Source organism: Lissotriton vulgaris, unplaced genomic scaffold, assembly GCF_964263255.1.
Source record: "Lissotriton vulgaris unplaced genomic scaffold, aLisVul1.2 SCAFFOLD_259, whole genome shotgun sequence".
NCBI lineage: Eukaryota > Metazoa > Chordata > Amphibia > Caudata > Salamandridae > Lissotriton > Lissotriton vulgaris.
Window position 1 is genome coordinate 1650577 of NW_028247892.1, and position 18506 is coordinate 1669082.

The window sequence follows — 18506 nt, forward strand, 5'->3', positions numbered from 1 at the left end:
AGCTCCATCCTGTTCAACATCCACTTGACCCCCCTTGCAGATGTCATCAGATCCCATGGGCTTAGCATAATTTCCTACACGAACGACACTCAACTGATCATCTCACTCACTGAGACCCCTCCAATGCCAAAACCAACTTCTGCAACACCATGACCAACTTTGTAAAATGGATGAGAGAAAGCTGCCTCAGACTCAGCTCTGACAAAATAGAAGTTCTGATCTTTGGGAACAATACCTCTGTATAGGAAACAGATTGTGGCTGGCAGAAATTAGACCTACTCCCACACCAATAGACCATGCGTGCAACCTTGGCATCCTCTTCAACAGCCAACTTACCTTGAAATGACATGTCAATGCAGTCACCTCCTCCTGCCGCCACACCGTCTGCATGCTCCGCAGACTCTTGAAATGTAACCCCATCAACACCAGGAAAACCATCATACAGGTCCTCATCACCAGCCTCCTTGACAACAGCAACACCCTCTACACCAGAATCTCCACCCACCTCCTCAAAAGACTTCAGACCATACAGAACAATGCAGCCAGGAACAACCTGCCCTTCCACCTTCAAACAGCCCCCTCCAGGGCAGACTTCTGAAAGAAACTGAAGACCTGGCTTTTCGACTGAGACATGGCACCCTCAGCGACCTGACACATTTAAGGGAGATAGTGCTGCACTATACAAATACTGATTGATTGATTGAAGATCTTGGCTTACAAGTGTATTCATGGTTAACATCTGGAACCCGATTATGGAGATGTGTGCTATTGGTAAACCCTCTGGTCTCCGGAGGAAATACTAAATCCAGTGGAAAATGAACAAGGGAAAGCTCCTCCAATGTAGAGATAGTATAGCAGAGGACATTCCACTGGTAGAATTGCCAACCGATTTAGAATTTCACCCAGAAATGTCAGTATTTCCTTTTACCACCCATAACTAAATCAGGCTAGTCCAGTAGGTTGGTCAGATGTTATAGCAGGACACAGGACAAAACAATAAAAAAAATCATGCAGAGCATACATAGCAATCTCTGGCGCCATCCAGTGGCTGAAGCAAATGTCTTCTAAGATTTAACAGGGCAGGTTTTCTTTAGAATCTATAAATTGATTTAGTAGCATGGCCTGAGGCCCTGAAAAAGCACAGGGTCGGGGGAAAAATGACCAGGTTTGCTTCAGAATCTATAAATTGATTTAGCAGCATGGCCCCGGGGCCCCTGAAAAAGCCCAGGGTCGGGGAAAAAATGACCGATCTGAATCCTCATTCTGACAGGCTTGGGCCGCTGATTTTCAAATGGACAGCAGTGCTTGTAGCCAAAATACAGTTGCGTTTTTTGTTATCTTGCTTTGATCCTATACACTACATTTTCTATCTGTCTTGATTCTGGGAGAACTCTATCAAAGTGTTTTTCGAAAGTTCTGTGGTGTGTGCATTTCCACGTTGTAGGGATGGTCTCCCCTAAGACTCACCAGCTTACAATTGATGTTTTGATTCACTTTATTCTGATTGCCATGTCATACAGTTCAGTGCGTTGTATCTTTTTAAAAGGTAACACTTTTTATGAAATTGAAGGTTAGCACAACACTTCCAGGTCGATTCACAAACGCATTCGCGCATAGGAGGTAGCAGTACAGGAGTAGACCTACCTGCCTGTGTGAATCGGCCCTGAATGACCTAGCTCCCTGTATGACCCAGCTCCCTGTTAGTAAAAGAGTGCACAGCCCCTTCCACTTGTATTATTCGTATGTGAATAGTCCCTGAATATTCGGATTGTATTCCCATTTTACAAGTTGTGGGTGATATTCGCAAAAGAATGTAAGAGCACCTAAATGTGTACTACTAGATTACTACTTTACCTGCCTCAAAATGCCTTTGTGAATAGGCCATGTAGAATTTATTGGTCCAGACCTTATCACTTTAGTATCATTTTCTTGAGTTATACCTCATCTGATGATTTCAAAGTTTGCAATGGAGGGTGCGCAATTTTGTTTCGTATTATACGTCTTTTTTTAAAGTCTCCGTTAGCGAAGATTTAGATATACCCATTTAGTCTTAGGCATATGGGAGCGACATGTTATTAGACCTTGTAATATTATTGTTGCTTTAAGCTCTCCAATATCCACTCATTAAATATTTATTTTTACAAATATTTGCAATTGGCTGCTGAGCTTGAAAGAACTTCCCAAATTATGTACAGTGAGCATATTGTGTCCTTGCTTTTCAAGGTTATGAGTGCAATGACCTGTTTTCCTTTGATCATGCGTTTTGTTAGTCTGTATAGATGCCAAGTGACACAAAAGACCTGTTGTGGTAGCTGAAATACTTTGCCATCACTTACACGTAGGGCTCTGCCAAACGATTTGTACTGCAATGGGTTGCAAATGGCAAAGCACCATTTTCCAAGTTGTGACGTTCAGCTCATCTGCCACATTTCATTATGGCGCTTAAATACAAACTATATTTTTTTGCTTTTGGGCATTTAAAAAAAAAATACATTCTGTCATTTAAATTCTTTTGTTTTCATGCCTGTTGAATTCCACATTCAAAATATGTTTCTATTTATTTCAAGAGGGACTATTTTTGCGAGCAGTTTTTTTTTCAGAAGGGCTGTCCTCCTTTTATAAACTCCCCCCCCCATAAAATGGAGGACAATCTTGTGTGATGCATATGGTAGCACCTGGGCATGTAATTCGTCGAGGATGGGAAGGATGGATCTACTTGTCTAAACCTTGTTATTGAAGAGCAACATGGGATTGTCGTATTGATTTCAAAAAAAATTTGGAAGAAGGTGGTGAATTGGTGGTTGTGGTGGCACAGAAAGTTCCTGCTAGATCTGAAACAGTTCCTTAGAAAAGTTTCTTGCTTCTGAGATTCTTGATTAATAATAGGCTATTTTTCATTCTGGGCAAGGAACGCCTCTTTGGTGAAGGTGGCAAGTAGCCCAATCAATGGGAGCTGGGAGTTTAAGCCCGAGTCTTTTGTTTAGCCACCCTTTATTTTCAGTTGCTGCTGAACATTTGAGTACTGTTAACAGGGCCACTGGAATAATGCGGCAGGGGAGGGACAAATGATGTGGCACAATGTGGCTCATTTTTTTATATTTGTTTTCACTATTTTGTAATTTTTAAACTTATTAACACTGTCTGGGCATTAGTTGCACTTAATTAGCACCAGTTTATCACCAAAATATAGCAATAAGCAACAAAAAGGGTACCAGTCATCCTTTGCAAAGTACCTTCCACTGTGCAGTAACACGTGTCACTGCGTTTTTAGTAACTTTTGAACCGTATGAGCTAGAAAGAAGCAGTTTTTTAAAATAAAACTCTGCAGATTATGCAGCATCTGATGAATTATGTTGCCAATGTGGCAACCCTACAATTATTCTTAAAGTGCAGCAGATGCGCAATTGCATAATTCCAGTGGCCCTGACCAGTGCTTGAAATGAAAAAATAGAAATGCAGGTTTTCTGTGCCAGAGTACCTGCTTGCTTCTAAGAAGTGCAGGCACTCTCCAATTCAAAGTATTATGTTTCTCTTGAGAAGTGTAGGTACTCCCATTATCAAAATAAAAATGTGCCGCTACTCACTACCGGACAGTACCGGCCCATTTAAAGCACCCGTCTATTAACAGTTGTTTCACTGGTCCCCACATAAATAAATTCTCCAAACACCATATAGAGCAGAACCATGCTGCAGGCCTTCAACTGCCATGAATTGTTTGAAACATATTGCACCTCCTGTGAGGTCCCTCCATTGGCTACTAGTGAAGGAAAGAGCCATTTTTAAATCCTACTGGCTCATTCAGAAAGCCCTGAATTGCGTTAGGGGCATTATCTTGCCAAGTTGTCTATTAGCTTTCCTTGAGCTAGAAGCTGAAGGTCTTTCAGTCACAACCTAGTGTCCATATCACAGACATGTTAAAGAAATACGGGAAGGACCCTATGCAAGGCTTATCCATATGTACCTTTTTATCACTGATCATCAAGCTGCAAACTCACTACCTCAAATTTAATTGGTTGCTAAAACACACCTCTTCGAGTACATGTATGGTTCATTCAGCTCTATATACTAGTCTCCAATCTACTCAGAATTGACAAGGTCTAACTGGTCTGTAGTCTAAAACTGGTTATTAGCCCACCGTCCTGACCAACATTTTGGCTCTGTTGATTCTTGGATCTTCTCAATGTCTATATTACGTCAACTATCGGACACATAAGCCGGCTTCTCTAAGGGAGTATATTGTTCTGCTATCTGTCAGTTAATCTGTCTAAAAGTATGACACATTGCCCCTTTCTTTGTATAGGATCCCAAAGAACTCTTTTAAAAAGCCATTACAATTATTAAAAGTCTTCAATAAGTCACTTATTTGCAGGCGATTTGGTTGAGTAACATTCGCTGGTAGTGAACAATACAATCTGCACAAATACGGTATGGATTCTGTAGTCGATGATATGTGTCTGACACACAGGAGCCGTACTTAACCATGGTATCCTTTACAGATAATGTCTGCCCCTGAGGTGATTATTGGTATTGTAAATGATCAAAAACAATTACACGAAACATTTAAGAGATTAGAAAATTGATCAGAGAACAAATTACAGGTCTAGAGATTCAACCGGCATCCTTTTTCTTCTTAAACCCCAACTAACCCATATATTTGTATGTGCCATGCAGAGAGATTGTGTGTGTGTGTGTGAGCAGATAAGTAAAATCCTTTGAGTGTAATTTTTCTAGAAAATCTGTGAGTATCAGGGATAGGGAAGCATTAAAGAGAAGTTAAACGTTCTAGGTCTCAAGCCTTTTCTCCGCTAAGTACCAGTTCAGAGCACACAGTCTGCACACTATTAGCCATGTGAAATGGACCATCAAGTTGAAACTAATTAATATATCAATTTCAAAGTAGTTAATTTTAATCTTTACATGCATTCATTTTTGAGCAGCCAAGCAGGAAAGAATGTGCACAGTTCAGTGAAAGCAGTTGCTGGTGAACAGCAAGGAGATAGTGTAAGAGCATTGGTAGTTCCACATTAGACAATGGTGCAACATAACATGACGGTAGAGGGCTAAAAATGCATGAAGGACAGGTGGACTGGAGTTCCCTTGGTATGGGAAATATTGCTGAAATGGATTTGGGACATGTCCAGCACAATGGGTCTGTTTGTTTAAAGGAGGGGCCCTCGCAAGATCTATAGAATTAATGTAGGGAAGCATCTGCTTCTATGCCCTAAGATAGAACGTTCCAAGCATACCAAGAGAGAAAAGGCATTCCATGTGATCCTCTGTTGAAAACTAACATTGTGAATACCAAATTAGTGAAACAAGGCTGGAGAAATTTGGATTTAAAGTTTAAAGCATACTTGGAGAACCACCAAATTGAGAGAAAAAAAGCGAATGACCAAACATGGAATAGCAGGTCTGGAAATCAAAATCAAAATTAGCCCCAATAGCACAAACCCTTCCAACAATTACTGTAAAAATACAAATTTATGGTTTGTACAAAAAGATACAAACTGTAACTGGGAAGAGTATTAGAACAACAAGCAGATACATTCTTGTAACAGTTGATTGTATTCTCTTTTTACCTCCACCCTAAACAGAAAACAGGATTGGAGAAGGAAGGCAAAGTTGGGAAATAGAGAGTGCAGAGGACAGAAAAACAAGGTTATGTAGTGTAAAAGGAAAGAAGAATAATAAGGAAGGTTTGATGTGAAAGAGACAATGTCATTAAAAGGCATAGCAATCAATGGGAACGTAATGAAATATGAGAAGGCAATGGTCAAAAAAACAGAAGCAGACAGCAGGACGGAGGTAGAGGTTGCTGTAAGTATCAGAATAAGAAATAGAGGAAATGAGAAAGGGGAGAGGGAGTTCAAAGGTGTCCCCGAAAACCACATTTGAAAAAGAGATCTATTAGATCATTGGAAAAACAACATAAAGACACATTTTCAAACAAAATTACATTTATCCAGTTGGAATTGTCAGCCTTTTGAGTGCCATTCATTTTATACATCTGAACATGTATCTTTAAGTGGTTTTCCCCATAAATTCATTTAGATGCTGGAACGGACTCAAGTGTAGATTATGCCAAGTTAAAGTTTGGGTTGGTTAGGCAGGGGTGGGCTGAATCAGAAGAGCTTAGTTGTGGGTGCAGGTACATAGTTTGAGTGAGATGCGGGGTCAAATATAATTAAAGGATTTAAAGAGCAGCGTGTGGGATTTGAGTAAAGGTATAGTTAAAACATAGAGCTCGCTGACCAGGTAGTGATAACTTGAAGACTGGGACAGTACTCAGGAGCTAAATAAATTGTGTCTGCCAAAGCTGAAGACCTTAACAAGAGTGAGAGGCAATGAGAAGCTTGCCCAATTCATAGAAGCAAATTTAATGAGGCAGAGTGCTGATATAAGTTCAACTGAAAAAAACACAGTTGATGGACAGAATGCAGAACAATGTGATGCATTCACCCCAGTACAGAGATCTGGGCCCAAATCCATCGTTTTTTTTGCACTCCACACCACCCCAATTCAGACATGGCCATATGCAAATCAGTCTGACCGTGTGCCTCATGGGAGTTCGGGCTGGACTGTTCACATGGGGCACAGGGTCAAGACTGATTTGCATATGGCTGGGTTCAAACTGGAATGGCATGGTGAGCAAAAAAACGATGGATTTAGGCCCAGATCTCTGTACTGAGGTGAATGTATGACATTGTTCTGTATTCTGTCCATCACCTGTTGTTTTTGCATTTGTCATCCCGAGTGGGACGGGTATGCTCAGACGTGAGTCCCGTGCTCTCCATGCCACTGGAATCATGCTATCCAGGCTGATGAGGGCTGAAAGCCCGAAACCGGTCCTTGGATGCTTGTTTACAGTCCAGGGAGGACCTGGCTTGGCAGTTCGGGCTGGACTGTTCCCATGAGGCACAGGGTCTAGACTGATTTGCATATGGCTGGGTTCAAACTTGAATGGCATGGTGAGCAAAAAAAAAACAATGGATTTAGGCCCAGATCTCTGTACTGGGGTGAATGTATGACATTGTTCTACATTCTGTCCATCACCTGTTGATTTTGCAGATATAAGGTTCAACGGCAGTCAAATTTAAGGATGGTAAGGTGGGTGCTGCCTTTAGAGGCCACAACTGAACTAATAAACCACATTCCTCTGTCAAAGTGGACATTTGGTTTCCCGCATGAAGGACTCTTTCCGATGAGATGTCCTGGCAAAGGTGGTAAGTGAAGATGTTGTTGAGGGTGCAAGAGATTACGAGAACAGAGTGAACACCTCACTCCAGGTCATTACGGACACTATTTTCAGTCTTCAACGGTCCACCTAGAAAAGTGTGTTAGTCTTATTAGTCCTACTGAAGCAAAACAAGACTACAATACCCAGAATGCATTAGGCTATCCCAAAAAATTACAGGCGACGCAACAGTATCCATGATTACCTGGACGGAGGTGCTCACCTTAAACGAGAAGTAGCAGCAATTATGACCAAGGTATTATCCGCAAGTGCAGGGTCATGCATTGCAAAGAGCATGCAAAGTGGCAGTTATGTTGGCGTCTAGGTGGGGTGGGAGTGTGCAGTGGAGGGGGTGAAAGAGGGGAACTAAAACGAGTGGATGGTTAGTACGTTACACCATAGGGAGTGATTGTTTGGAAGCGTCGAATTAGTATGGGTTGAGTAATTTGCTCACTGCACTAGCCCTATGTAGACATTCCCTGTTGCAAGTTAGGCTACTCGGGTGGATGAGGGGAGGGGCGGGGGGCGCGAGCCCGTTGTGCCTTTTCCCGTTCTGAGCACACAAGGAGAGATTTGTGGCCTGCCCTGATGAACTCTCGCGAGTGTATTCTGGGGGGAGTGGAATTAATGGGCCGATTGTTCCAGCGCCCTGTAAGTGCCTGTGGCTGCCATTTCTTTTGTAGCCAGTTGAACCAATATTTGTTCGCTCTTTGTGTTGCGTAAGGCGGCACAGTGCAGCCTCGCAGGCAAACACGCTCCGTACAGCTTCCCTGTCTCCACTTACTCAGACAACACTGAAATTTCTTCTTTTATTTTTTTTTCTGTCGTCCTTGTAAGCAGGCAGCCCGGGCACCGAACATGTGAGTCTGACTATACCCGCCAGCGAGCAGTGTGTGACCCGTGGGAATCTGGGAGGAAAGGGAGGTTGGACGTCATTCATGAAATCATCCGTCAGGGACACATTTCCATTAAAAAAGTAGCAAAATATAGACCCATTTGTTCTTTATCGTCGTCAGTTTCTGCAACAGAATCCTGTCAAATTTAAAACAAAATATTCAAATTTTAAAGCAGCAGCACTGTCGAATCTACTTATTTGAAATGTGTTCAGCGCTCCAATTCGGTTGCAGTAGCCATTGACACCGCGTGACGCTTTTATTTTGGCATCCTCGTTAGGGAAAAAAACACGTGGCTTCTGAAGTTGCCCTTACGGAAGTCACTTGAAACTGTTACGCACTACAGGTCAACACAAATGGTAGAAAAGGGCGACACAAATGCACATTGTCTTGGATTTTTCACATATGGCTCCTCTCTAAAACACAGGTGCTGGGCTTTGCACTCTAAAGCCTAGAGTGGAGAATATAACATTTCAGTTTGAATAAATGAGACTTGCAGGGGCGTAGCTTCAATTGGTGCAGCAGGTTCAGTGGCACCGGGACCCACAGGCCTGACGGCAGGGCTGGACTGGCTACCGGGCGTTTTGGTGTGCTGCCAAGCTGGGGGCTGATTTCGTTGATGGGGACCTGCGTGTGCTTAAAACCATTCATTTTGCTTTGTTTATTTCGAAGCACACGGAGGTCCCCATCAACTAAATCAGTCCCCACCGCAATGAAATCAGCCCCCAGCTTGGCAGCACACCAAAACAACCGGTAGTCAGTCCGGCCCTGCCTGACGGGCCAACTGAATTCTGGTTATTGCTGTTTGTTATATAATTCAAACAGCCGGTGGGTGGGGCATTTCCTTCTTTGCACTGTGGTCCATGACACATTGGCTACACTACTGTATGCGTGTAAACCATACATGACAATAGACCCTATCCAGGCCGGAGACTCCCAATTATTTAAAGCCCAAAATGGCTTTATTTTAGGTGCTTCTCTCCAAAAATCTCTCCTCCTTAATGTGAGTCGATGTAGAAAACCAATTCACCCAATTCTTTTTGAAAATCACCCTCTTACCATGTTAAAAATGCTGGCATGTATGGTAGACTTACATCATGAAGAGGGTAATTAAGCAGGGGCGGTGGAGTCAACCCTGGGGATGCCATTGTGAAAGGCTAGCTTGAGTGCAGTAGCCGTGGCGCAAATTATAGATCAATTCAGCCTGATGCTGCTGTGGTCAAGGGCGTGGGGCTAGCTGGGTCTAACACACCTATGCATCCAGTACTCTTTTAGGCCCTGAACTGTGTGGGGCCCAACGTTTTCTAAAGGAGCCCATAGACAAATATCAAGGTTGCCAAATAACAAGGCTAAGTAGGCTGGATTCCAGCTCATTCCTCTTCCGTCATCCTACACTTTTTGCCTCTTTATCTCAATTTTGCAGTTTTTTTATCCTTTCCTTTCTACCAATAATATTGTTTTCCCTTCTTTTTTTTATTGTCCCTTCTTTCTCCCTTTTCATCTTTTCTCTTTCTTTTGCTCGGCGTCAAAGTCTGTTGATGTGAATAAGTCCCGGTCCCCATAAGTGAGTGCTGGTCCCCACTACCTGCAACCATCAACACACATCAAGCACTGGCTCTGAGATATATCTGATTGCAAAGTTGGGCATCTTCATTATTCAGCCTCATTCTGACCGATAAATACTGAACAATCTCAGGAGAGTATTTGTTTGACCTCACTTTTGGAAACCACAAGGGTGAAAAGATACTAAAAGGTGTACACTTTTTAATTCAAACCATGCATCCATGTTTGAGCTGGATTGGCACTTAAAAAAGCTGAGAAGCAAAACTCACACTATGACCAATTAACAGGTATAAAAAAGAGGTATTTTGGATAGTATTGCTGCTTTAATATATAGACTGTTTCACATTGCTCATGGGAAAATCCCAAGCATGTTTTGTCAATGAATCACACATTACATCACCATTATTTCAAACAAAAACCCAGAAGTATAATTTTCTATACAGTGCCATAATGCAAATTCCTGTGTAAATAGCAAGCAACAATAGCCCATCTCGGTGTCGCCGTATGATAATCCACAGTCTGCAGTGCACAGTAGAATTTCAGGTTTTCGCAGGTATGCGCACAAAGAAACAAAGCAATGAGGAATTCTCAAGGCTGAAGAATGTGGGTACTACTGAGAACGCACACCCTTCCTGAAAGATAGGCCGATGCCTCTGTTGAAAGACTGGGATTGGTCTGCACTTAAGCTCTTATGATAGCCAAAAAATAGAATTTGTTTGAACAAAAGATCACATATAAATAGTAATAATGCAAAAATAGAACCATGTACATCTGTCCTCAAATACTTGAACTGTTCCTTTCGATAGTATCACTTCTAGTCCTTGAGGAGTTACAGTTAGTTATCTGTGCTGTTTTTTAGCCCCATGAATATACATTAAAAACCAGAGCCCTGAGTCTAGTTTACAGAAAATAAACAGACTGATGGTGCATGACAGAACCACAACATCAGTAATGTATTCTCATGAGAACTCAGTGATTTATTGTTGAAGACCATATTTCTACCATTGATCGTATGGCACTGATTTACAATGTTTGTGGAATCTTTACATTCTTGACTTCCCATTGGGCAAAGTGCCCAATCAAGCATGCATTTAGGAGAGCTGCTTTAAATAGACAAGATTATCACGTGTTCTCTCTAATATGTCTAGTGATGCAGACTGGGCAAAACGTACTAAAAGACAGAATTGTATGAAATTCCCATAGGTTTCAATGCACTATCTTTGCACACACCACAACTTTATTTGTTAACAATCCATCTGATCTATTATGTCTAGGATCCTAAAGTGTACTTGCCAGTGGTTAGCTACCTTTACATATGCAACAGTAAATAAATACTGGTAGTACATTGCTGGTTGCCGCATTGGGTAGTAGTTCAGAATCAATGTTAGAACTTGATAATAGTAAACTAGTTTACATGATGGTAAAAACAAAGCGTCAGCATATCATTCACCACATCATTTCTCATCTTGCTTTTTTTTTACCCTGCCATTTTCCCGAGGTTTCAATGAGGTAATTCTCAATAGTGTCTCAGATACCAGCAAAAGGGCTCAATTAGTAGATTCTCAGTACTTTCTCTGATACTATCAAAATGGCTCAACAAGTAGATTCTCAATAGGGTGTTAGACACTAGCAAAAGGGTTCAATGAGTAGATTCTCAATAGGGTGTTAGATACTAGCAAAAGGGCTCAATGAGTAGATTCTCAGTACTGTCTCTGATACTAACAAAATGGCTCAACAAGTAGATTCTCAATAGGGTGTTAGACACTAGCAAAAGGGTTCAAGGAGTAGATTCTCAATAGGGTGTTAGATACTAAAAAAAGGCTCAATGAGTAGATTCTTAGTAGTGTCTCAGATACTAACAAAAGGGATCAATGAGTAGAGTCTCAATATAGTGTTAGATAATAGCAAAAAGGTTCAATGGGTAGATTCTCAATAAGATGTTAGACACTAGCAAACGGGTTTAATAAGTAGATTCTCAATAGGTGTTAGATACTAGCAAGGTGATTCAAATAAAGATTTGTAATCAAGTGTTAAATAAAAGTGAGAGAAATCAATTAGTGGCTTCATAATTAAGTGTTGATACTAGCCAGGAGATTCAGTAAGTGTATTTTCAAACTAGTGTTAAATAACCTCAAGCGGATTCGAAATGAAGATGTACATTTGGCCATTGTTTTCTTTATGGTTTCACTTAGGAAGCAGATAAAAGTTACCTAGTAGGGCACATGCAATTTGTTTTACCCATTCTGCAGTTTTCTTAAATGTCTTAGTTTACACCTCTTTGTTATTTTTTTAAATCTATTTCCAGCTTGCCAGCAGTTAAACGTTTTATTTTGAGTACTCCCGGCTGGGTTTGCTTTTATTATATCAACAGGTTCACATCACTTCCCAATTTCAATTTTTGGACCAGTCCAGTTTGGCAAACAGTTAAATATCTTCTTGAATTTGTTGACACTGTCACACACAGGACATCTCTCAATATAATCACATTATTTATTGCTCTATTCATATATCATAGAGCAGTGTTTTGTGAGCATATTAAATACGAGTGGTGGATATACCATGTGACTGTACATTCTTGAGTCCATAATGAAAAGCAGCAGTAAAACTTTTTCAACAAATCTCGATAGTTCCGCTGTGGAGTGGTATGCACGCAGCTGTCTTTATGCCTATCACTGACTTAGATTGATTGTCCATTCTGTGGTCTGTTGTTGGTGTCTGCTGGGAAATCAAACTCTACCTAGAAGGAAAGAGTGATTTGGTTTACTCAGTTTAACAAAACACGATGATCAAGACAGTTATCATTTTCATATAGCGAATTTACTGTGCCCTATACTGAGTATTGCATAAAACGATAGAGGATTACGTAGGTGCAAATGTGCAGTGGTCCAACTGTCAATTTCTTTTTTTTATAAGGTAGCTTAAGAACGATTATTTTCTAGGTATAAATAGACTCCTCTTCCATTACTGGTTTAGGTTTCCTGGTTAGCCCATTGTTTAATGTTTCCCTGATGATAATGGTAATATGATTTGATTCCCATAATCAGTTTCTTGAAAATGTCTATGTGTGTATTATTCAACATGGCCAGAAAGATGTTGTGATGTTGTGGTATATCCTGCAGTATGGCATATTGTGTCTATTGGCAGAGAAGTATTGTAAAGTAGACTTTAATGATGCGCAGCTGTCACCACTGGTTTCCTCTGTCCCTTCGATAAACAGTGCCATAAAGCTCTTGGCCTTCTTTATATGTAGATGCAGAAATACTCTTTTCCCCAGAGTAATAAGATAACCATGTGAAAACCCTCATGGCGCTCTAGCTTCCTCACAACAGTTTTTTCTTTCTGTGTGGTATGTCCGCCATTGCTCTTTGTTCAGGTCCTCATTTGAGAAAAAAACGTGCAAAGTCCTGGACTAGCAGACTTTTTTAACCACGTTGTCTACCTCAGGGGCCTTTCACTAGTTCCACTTTTAGCAAAGGTGATTGCATTTGATTAATTTCTATATAGTTGACTCCCTATCCAGTTTACACCGCCTTCTTGGACTTTGACTGCAGAAACACACATTTATTTACTGCATGTTGTTCTAACATATTCCTCCAAATGAGGGATCTTCCGTTTGAAAAGGTGACAAGGAAGTCCTGAGGAAACAATTCCAAACAATTGTTGTCAGTATTGAGCTTGCCAAGCTGAGGGAGCCTTTAGACTCCAACATATTTTGTCAGTAGTCCTTATGTTTTATGTGACTTTTGCCTGCCCTAGGTGCCCAATTAATCTATCGTGCATCACCATATTTTACTCTTTGTTTGTTTATTATCTACACACTTCTCATAAATTTTTTTAGTTTACTCTGTTTTTCTGTTAACTTTGACCATTTTTGTGTTTGTTATTCTCCTGGTTCCCTTATATCTGATAATGGCAAGATATCACTAGGGTTCCTTGTTCCCAAGCATCATGTTGACACAATTAAGGAACTCTACACTGATCATACACCAAAGTAGGAAACTCCCCTAAATACAGTTGCCAAATATTGTTTGCTTCTCAGTTGACCCGACTTTGTGGGATATGCCAGTCCCATTCATTCTTTTCCCAGGATATTAATATTAGGCAGACTTACTTAAGGAAACGGGAAGACTTGTCTTATTGGTTGGTGGAGATGCACAGAACATATAGCATGCTTGCCAGTTCACTGGTACTTCCACATCCATTCTTACATCTGGTCTTGTGTTTTGTATATGTATTTCATATGTGAGTATTTTCAGTGCTGTTTGTTCTCATTCGTGCTTTGGTGATGCCTCCCAACAGGGGTCAGTTCTGGACGTGAAAATGGTGCCAATTTAACCTGGATTGGTTAATTAATCCTGGAGTCTAAACGCGTCCATAAACAGTACCACTGAAGCCTGGTGGCACTAATGAAACTATCTGTAGTTACTTTTACCCTGTTGTATCCTTTTATGCTTATCAATGCATGCTAATGCTCATATTTAGCAAGCCGTACTCACGTCTTCAGTCCCATACAAGTAAACCATTATCTCATTTTAAGTCTGACTTATTGGTTGTGCTGAAAATTGACTGATAAATCCAACTAGAAACTAAAGGGCCAAATTAATGCATTTTTCTTTTTTTTAAACTTTTCGCAGGGACATTTTACGAGTTGGTGTCACTTTAGCAGGTCATCAGAAGAAAATTCTCAACAGTATCCAAGTGATGCGAGCACAGATGAATCAAATACAGTCCGTAGAGGTTTGATGGCATTCAGTCTTTCTGCTCTTCTTCTGAAGGCCGTGCCTGTGACACTCTCCTCTTTGATATGTCCACGCTTCCATGCCGACAGCCTTCCCTTTCCCGCAGAGACAGGATCGGATGCTGCTCTGAGGGTCAGCCACAGGAAGAAACCAAGCTTAATCACTGTACTGAGATGTCTTCTGGAACTTCTTAACTGAAACAATTAATAAAAGAGTCACAAAAAATAAGAACAAAGGGAAGTGATAAAGAATTGCAAATATTCAGGAGCAAACCTGTGATAAAATTTTTGAAAACTAAAAAAAAAGCAATGGCATTCTAGAAAAGGGCTCTGCGATACCAATATGGGAGATTGGGCGTATTAGCTTTCTTCTCCTTCTGCACAAAATGATAAAATTGCCCGGAAGTGTGGGGCAACTTTTGGCCTCGAAGAAAAAGGACACTTTTCCAAGAACAAGAAAGCAAAGAAGGAAAGGGATGTGAGATATTCTTGTAGAACTCTCATTTAGATGCCAGTCATATCTGCAAATTGCACCTGGTCCTTGGATCGGTCCAGAACCTCTTTGGGCTCATTTGAGTGGCATAGGGGACTGAGTGAGTGCACTTGACTTTTTTCCATAAAATGGACCTGTTGCATCTCTGACTCAAACTCTTCCCCAGGAGGTGTTGAACCTGGGACATGTAAACAATGGACAGATGATTTCTGCGGAGAGAAGGAGCCTTGTAGACCCTTTGTAGGGGATAAACAGACACTTTCTTTTTAGCTCTTACTGTCTTTCTGACTTAAAACAGTTTTGTGAGTTTTACAAGGTTCCACCTATGCCACACCTCTGATGGCATCATCTCATACATATCACGTGCACAAGACCTTTGGTGATGTCATCACTAGTTGCCAATGACCTGTTTCTCAGAAGCCTTCCCAAGTACAGTATAGTAGATTTTAATTACAAAATGCTGAAGTGTATACTTTCTTTTTTGGTCGTGTTGTTGAAGGTTTGTTCTCACCCTATATGTTTACAATCTGTGTTCCATTTTTTAAATCTTGAATTATTTGGTACGACAAACATTTGCATCACTGAAGATCCGAAGACTCTGCCTAACGTGAAAGTTCCAACCATTTTTTCACCTAGCAAGAGAGAGTGCCAAGGAAAGATTCTTAATATATGTCTGCTTAGTTTCTATTGCCTGGTAGAACGTTGAACCCCACCAGATCCAGGCACCATCAGCCACAGCCTACAATAATGACTGCTTGGTAGTTGGAGCATGCTTACTACAAAGAGAGGGGCTCCCATTTCTTTTATTTTTGAAGCTTATTATATAAGCTCTTCAAGAAATGTATTGCAGCCTTTATAGGTGAGGAACCGAGATTGGATGTGGCCTCATGGGTACAGTTGAAGCGCAGTCAACCTGGAGCACAAACATCCCCTTCCCAGAACAATGCTCCAAAGTTCTTGGGGAAGATGGTAGTCAAGGCCTGAAATTGTAACCAATTTTCAGAAGAATGTGAAATGGGCGAAAGAGAGCTTCACGGTTCAGAATGTTGTTGATGGAAATTAACACAAGCTAGGGCAGGCTATTTGTCCTCACTTTCTGATTACTAACAAGTGCCGTGGTGGCATCTGTTTCAGACCAGCTCCTGACCAACAGTATTTGTTACTTAATGAGATATTTTCATTGTGATCCAAGAACCTGAGGCAATAGAGCTTGAATGAAGAAAGTAGCCTGAGCCATCAATCTAAGTAATATGAAATTAATGTTAACTTTAACACATAATATATAATAATTTTCAAATGAATGAAGCAAAAACACCCCTCTACGGCTACAGACATAAAATGAATTTAAACTCCTTGAAAGAGGGTGGCTTCTTTTCTACAGTTGACCTCCATAATTTGACATAGCAGTGGAAAGGAAATAGTTACATTTTTTGCTATTCAGTTTGAGGTTGAAAAAAAGATTTATGGGGTCTGTAAAGTGGTGTTCCTGCCATATGTTGCCGTATTAATAAACTAGTTAGCACACCATACTGGATAGATTACGAATACAGGGTGACTTTTAGGTACTCTCGGGTGAGGACAGAGATTCTTATAGCTAAATGCTGGACAGATCGACCCAAGCTCATTTGAATAAAACTGTTCCCATCAAGGTTTACTCAGTTCAGATGTTGTCACATGTTGCGAACCAGTAACAGATAAAAGGTGAGAGAAAATTGTTATGGTCCTGACAAATGTAATCTATGTTGTACAAAATCAAGATTGTCCTTCCTCTGATGATTTCCATGAATGTCATTCTTCTGTATTTTGTGCAGGTTTAAGTTCTTTGATTATTTACCATAGGATGTCCAAGATATTTATTTTAAGTCTGGTTATGTTCTTCAAGTTTTCAGTGAATGAACTGGACAGGTTTATAATAGAGGTGTTAATAAATGAACATACTGTCTTTATGGAGATACAAACTTGTGTAAGCCCCAGCTCCTGGAATGGTCGTACCTCCCAATCATGACTTCAGTCCCATTACTTTTACATATAATTTGGGTAGCTGTATTTCTTTGTTTTCTTATGGAGGCACAAACATTTTGGAGCATGCCACAGGATGAAAATGTCCCTTACCTGGATGTGTTCCTGTTGCCACAAGTTGGCTCCACTGCTGATGTCACGTCCTGTTAGGCTTCAGTGTGAAATCCCTTTGCCCTCTTCGAGCTCTTAGGCAGTGTTGTGCCCAAGGACAGAGGCAAAATACCAGATTATTCAGTTTGTAGGAATGATTGGATGAAATTTGTTAATCGTTATAACCCCAGAACATTCATCTTTGTCACAGAATTTGCTCACATTTGAAAGAAAGACAGTTTCTTAAAAAGACTAATTTCTGGTTCACTAGGACTTGTTTACAGTTGTTCATGTTTCCAAGGTGCTTAAAAAGTGACTCAAGATATTGCACACTTGGGTTGCCACTACAGTAAGTGACCGAAGTGGAGATAACCTATGGTTCTCTTCCCTGGAGGCTTCTAAATATTATCAGTGACCGACATTGCAGTGCTGTGTCATTCTCAGACTGCCCTAATAATTGCATGGCAATGAATGACTGCAACAATATATTTTTTCTTGCCAACTTCTAAGAGAAGAAGCACTGCTGTACCTCTGGTCGAATGGCAGTATCGTAAAAAAAAGTGTGAATTTTGAGCAGGGCGGTTAATACAGGGCCAGGACATTTGGTGTTAGATTGTGAAATTTAGCAGGCAGTGGCCTCCATGTTGACTTTTGAGCCCTGTTAAACCCATAGAAACTAAGACTTAGAAATAATTGATGTCAAGTGGGACATTCCCGATACAACATACACTTATATAGAGAGTCAGAGTAATGTTGTAATCATCAGCAAACAGACATAGTAAATGGCTCGGTGAGTTCAACACTCACCACTGACATTCATTCTGATCCGCTGGTCAGGAGTTCAAATTCTGACCTGGTCAACTCAGCCTTCCATCCTTTTGAAGTCTGTAAATGGAGTATCATCCATCATCTAAAAGAATGTGCAACATCAACCACTGTCTGTTATGTAAAAAAATGAAGGCTGCGTGCCTAATAAGTAAGCCTGTCTTGTTTCTTAGCTTCGATGACACCAGTTTTCTCATTAAAAACTGGTGGAAAGGGGATGATAAATATAATCATCCCTCTAAAATCTTAAGCTTAAAATATGCAGGAAAGGAAACAAAATGTATGTCTACCTAGAAGTCATGGGAGATGTGTTGAGGGTTTTGTGTAGTAGATGGATTAAAAAGTACCAGGTCGTTTCCCATCCAATAGAGTGAGGTTGTGTTAGATCCAGGAAAGCAGTGCTAAGGACCTGAAGATAAAGAAGGGGTTGTCACTCACAATGCAGAGGACCATCAAACTGAAGACTTGACGTCTCGATTCCGGTGCTATTGGAAGAACACATGTTTTTTGCAAAACCTGAATTTCTGGAGTGGGCTTAGGTAGTTTACAAACTATTATGAGTGCCCGCGTATTTGAAAAAAAAGTAGCAGCTATCCAGATAATTTCCTATGTATGAGCTTTGTTAAAACAAAATTAAATTATGTGAGAAGG

General features: G+C 40.7%; 1 protein-coding gene across 6 annotated transcripts in view; it reads left to right on the forward strand.

Annotated features, from left to right (window-relative positions):
* Positions 1-17985, forward strand: part of EPHB2 (EPH receptor B2) — a 786068-nt gene extending 768083 nt beyond the window's left edge. For all 6 annotated transcript variants that reach the window (XM_086949834.1, XM_086949836.1, XM_086949837.1 and 3 more), the window contains exon 16: positions 14325-17985. In XM_086949834.1, the coding sequence (XP_086805960.1) occupies positions 14325-14433 (109 nt within the window). In that variant the 3' untranslated portion in view covers positions 14434-17985. The remainder of the gene's footprint in view (positions 1-14324) is intronic.
* The last annotated feature ends 521 nt before the right edge of the window (positions 17986-18506 follow it).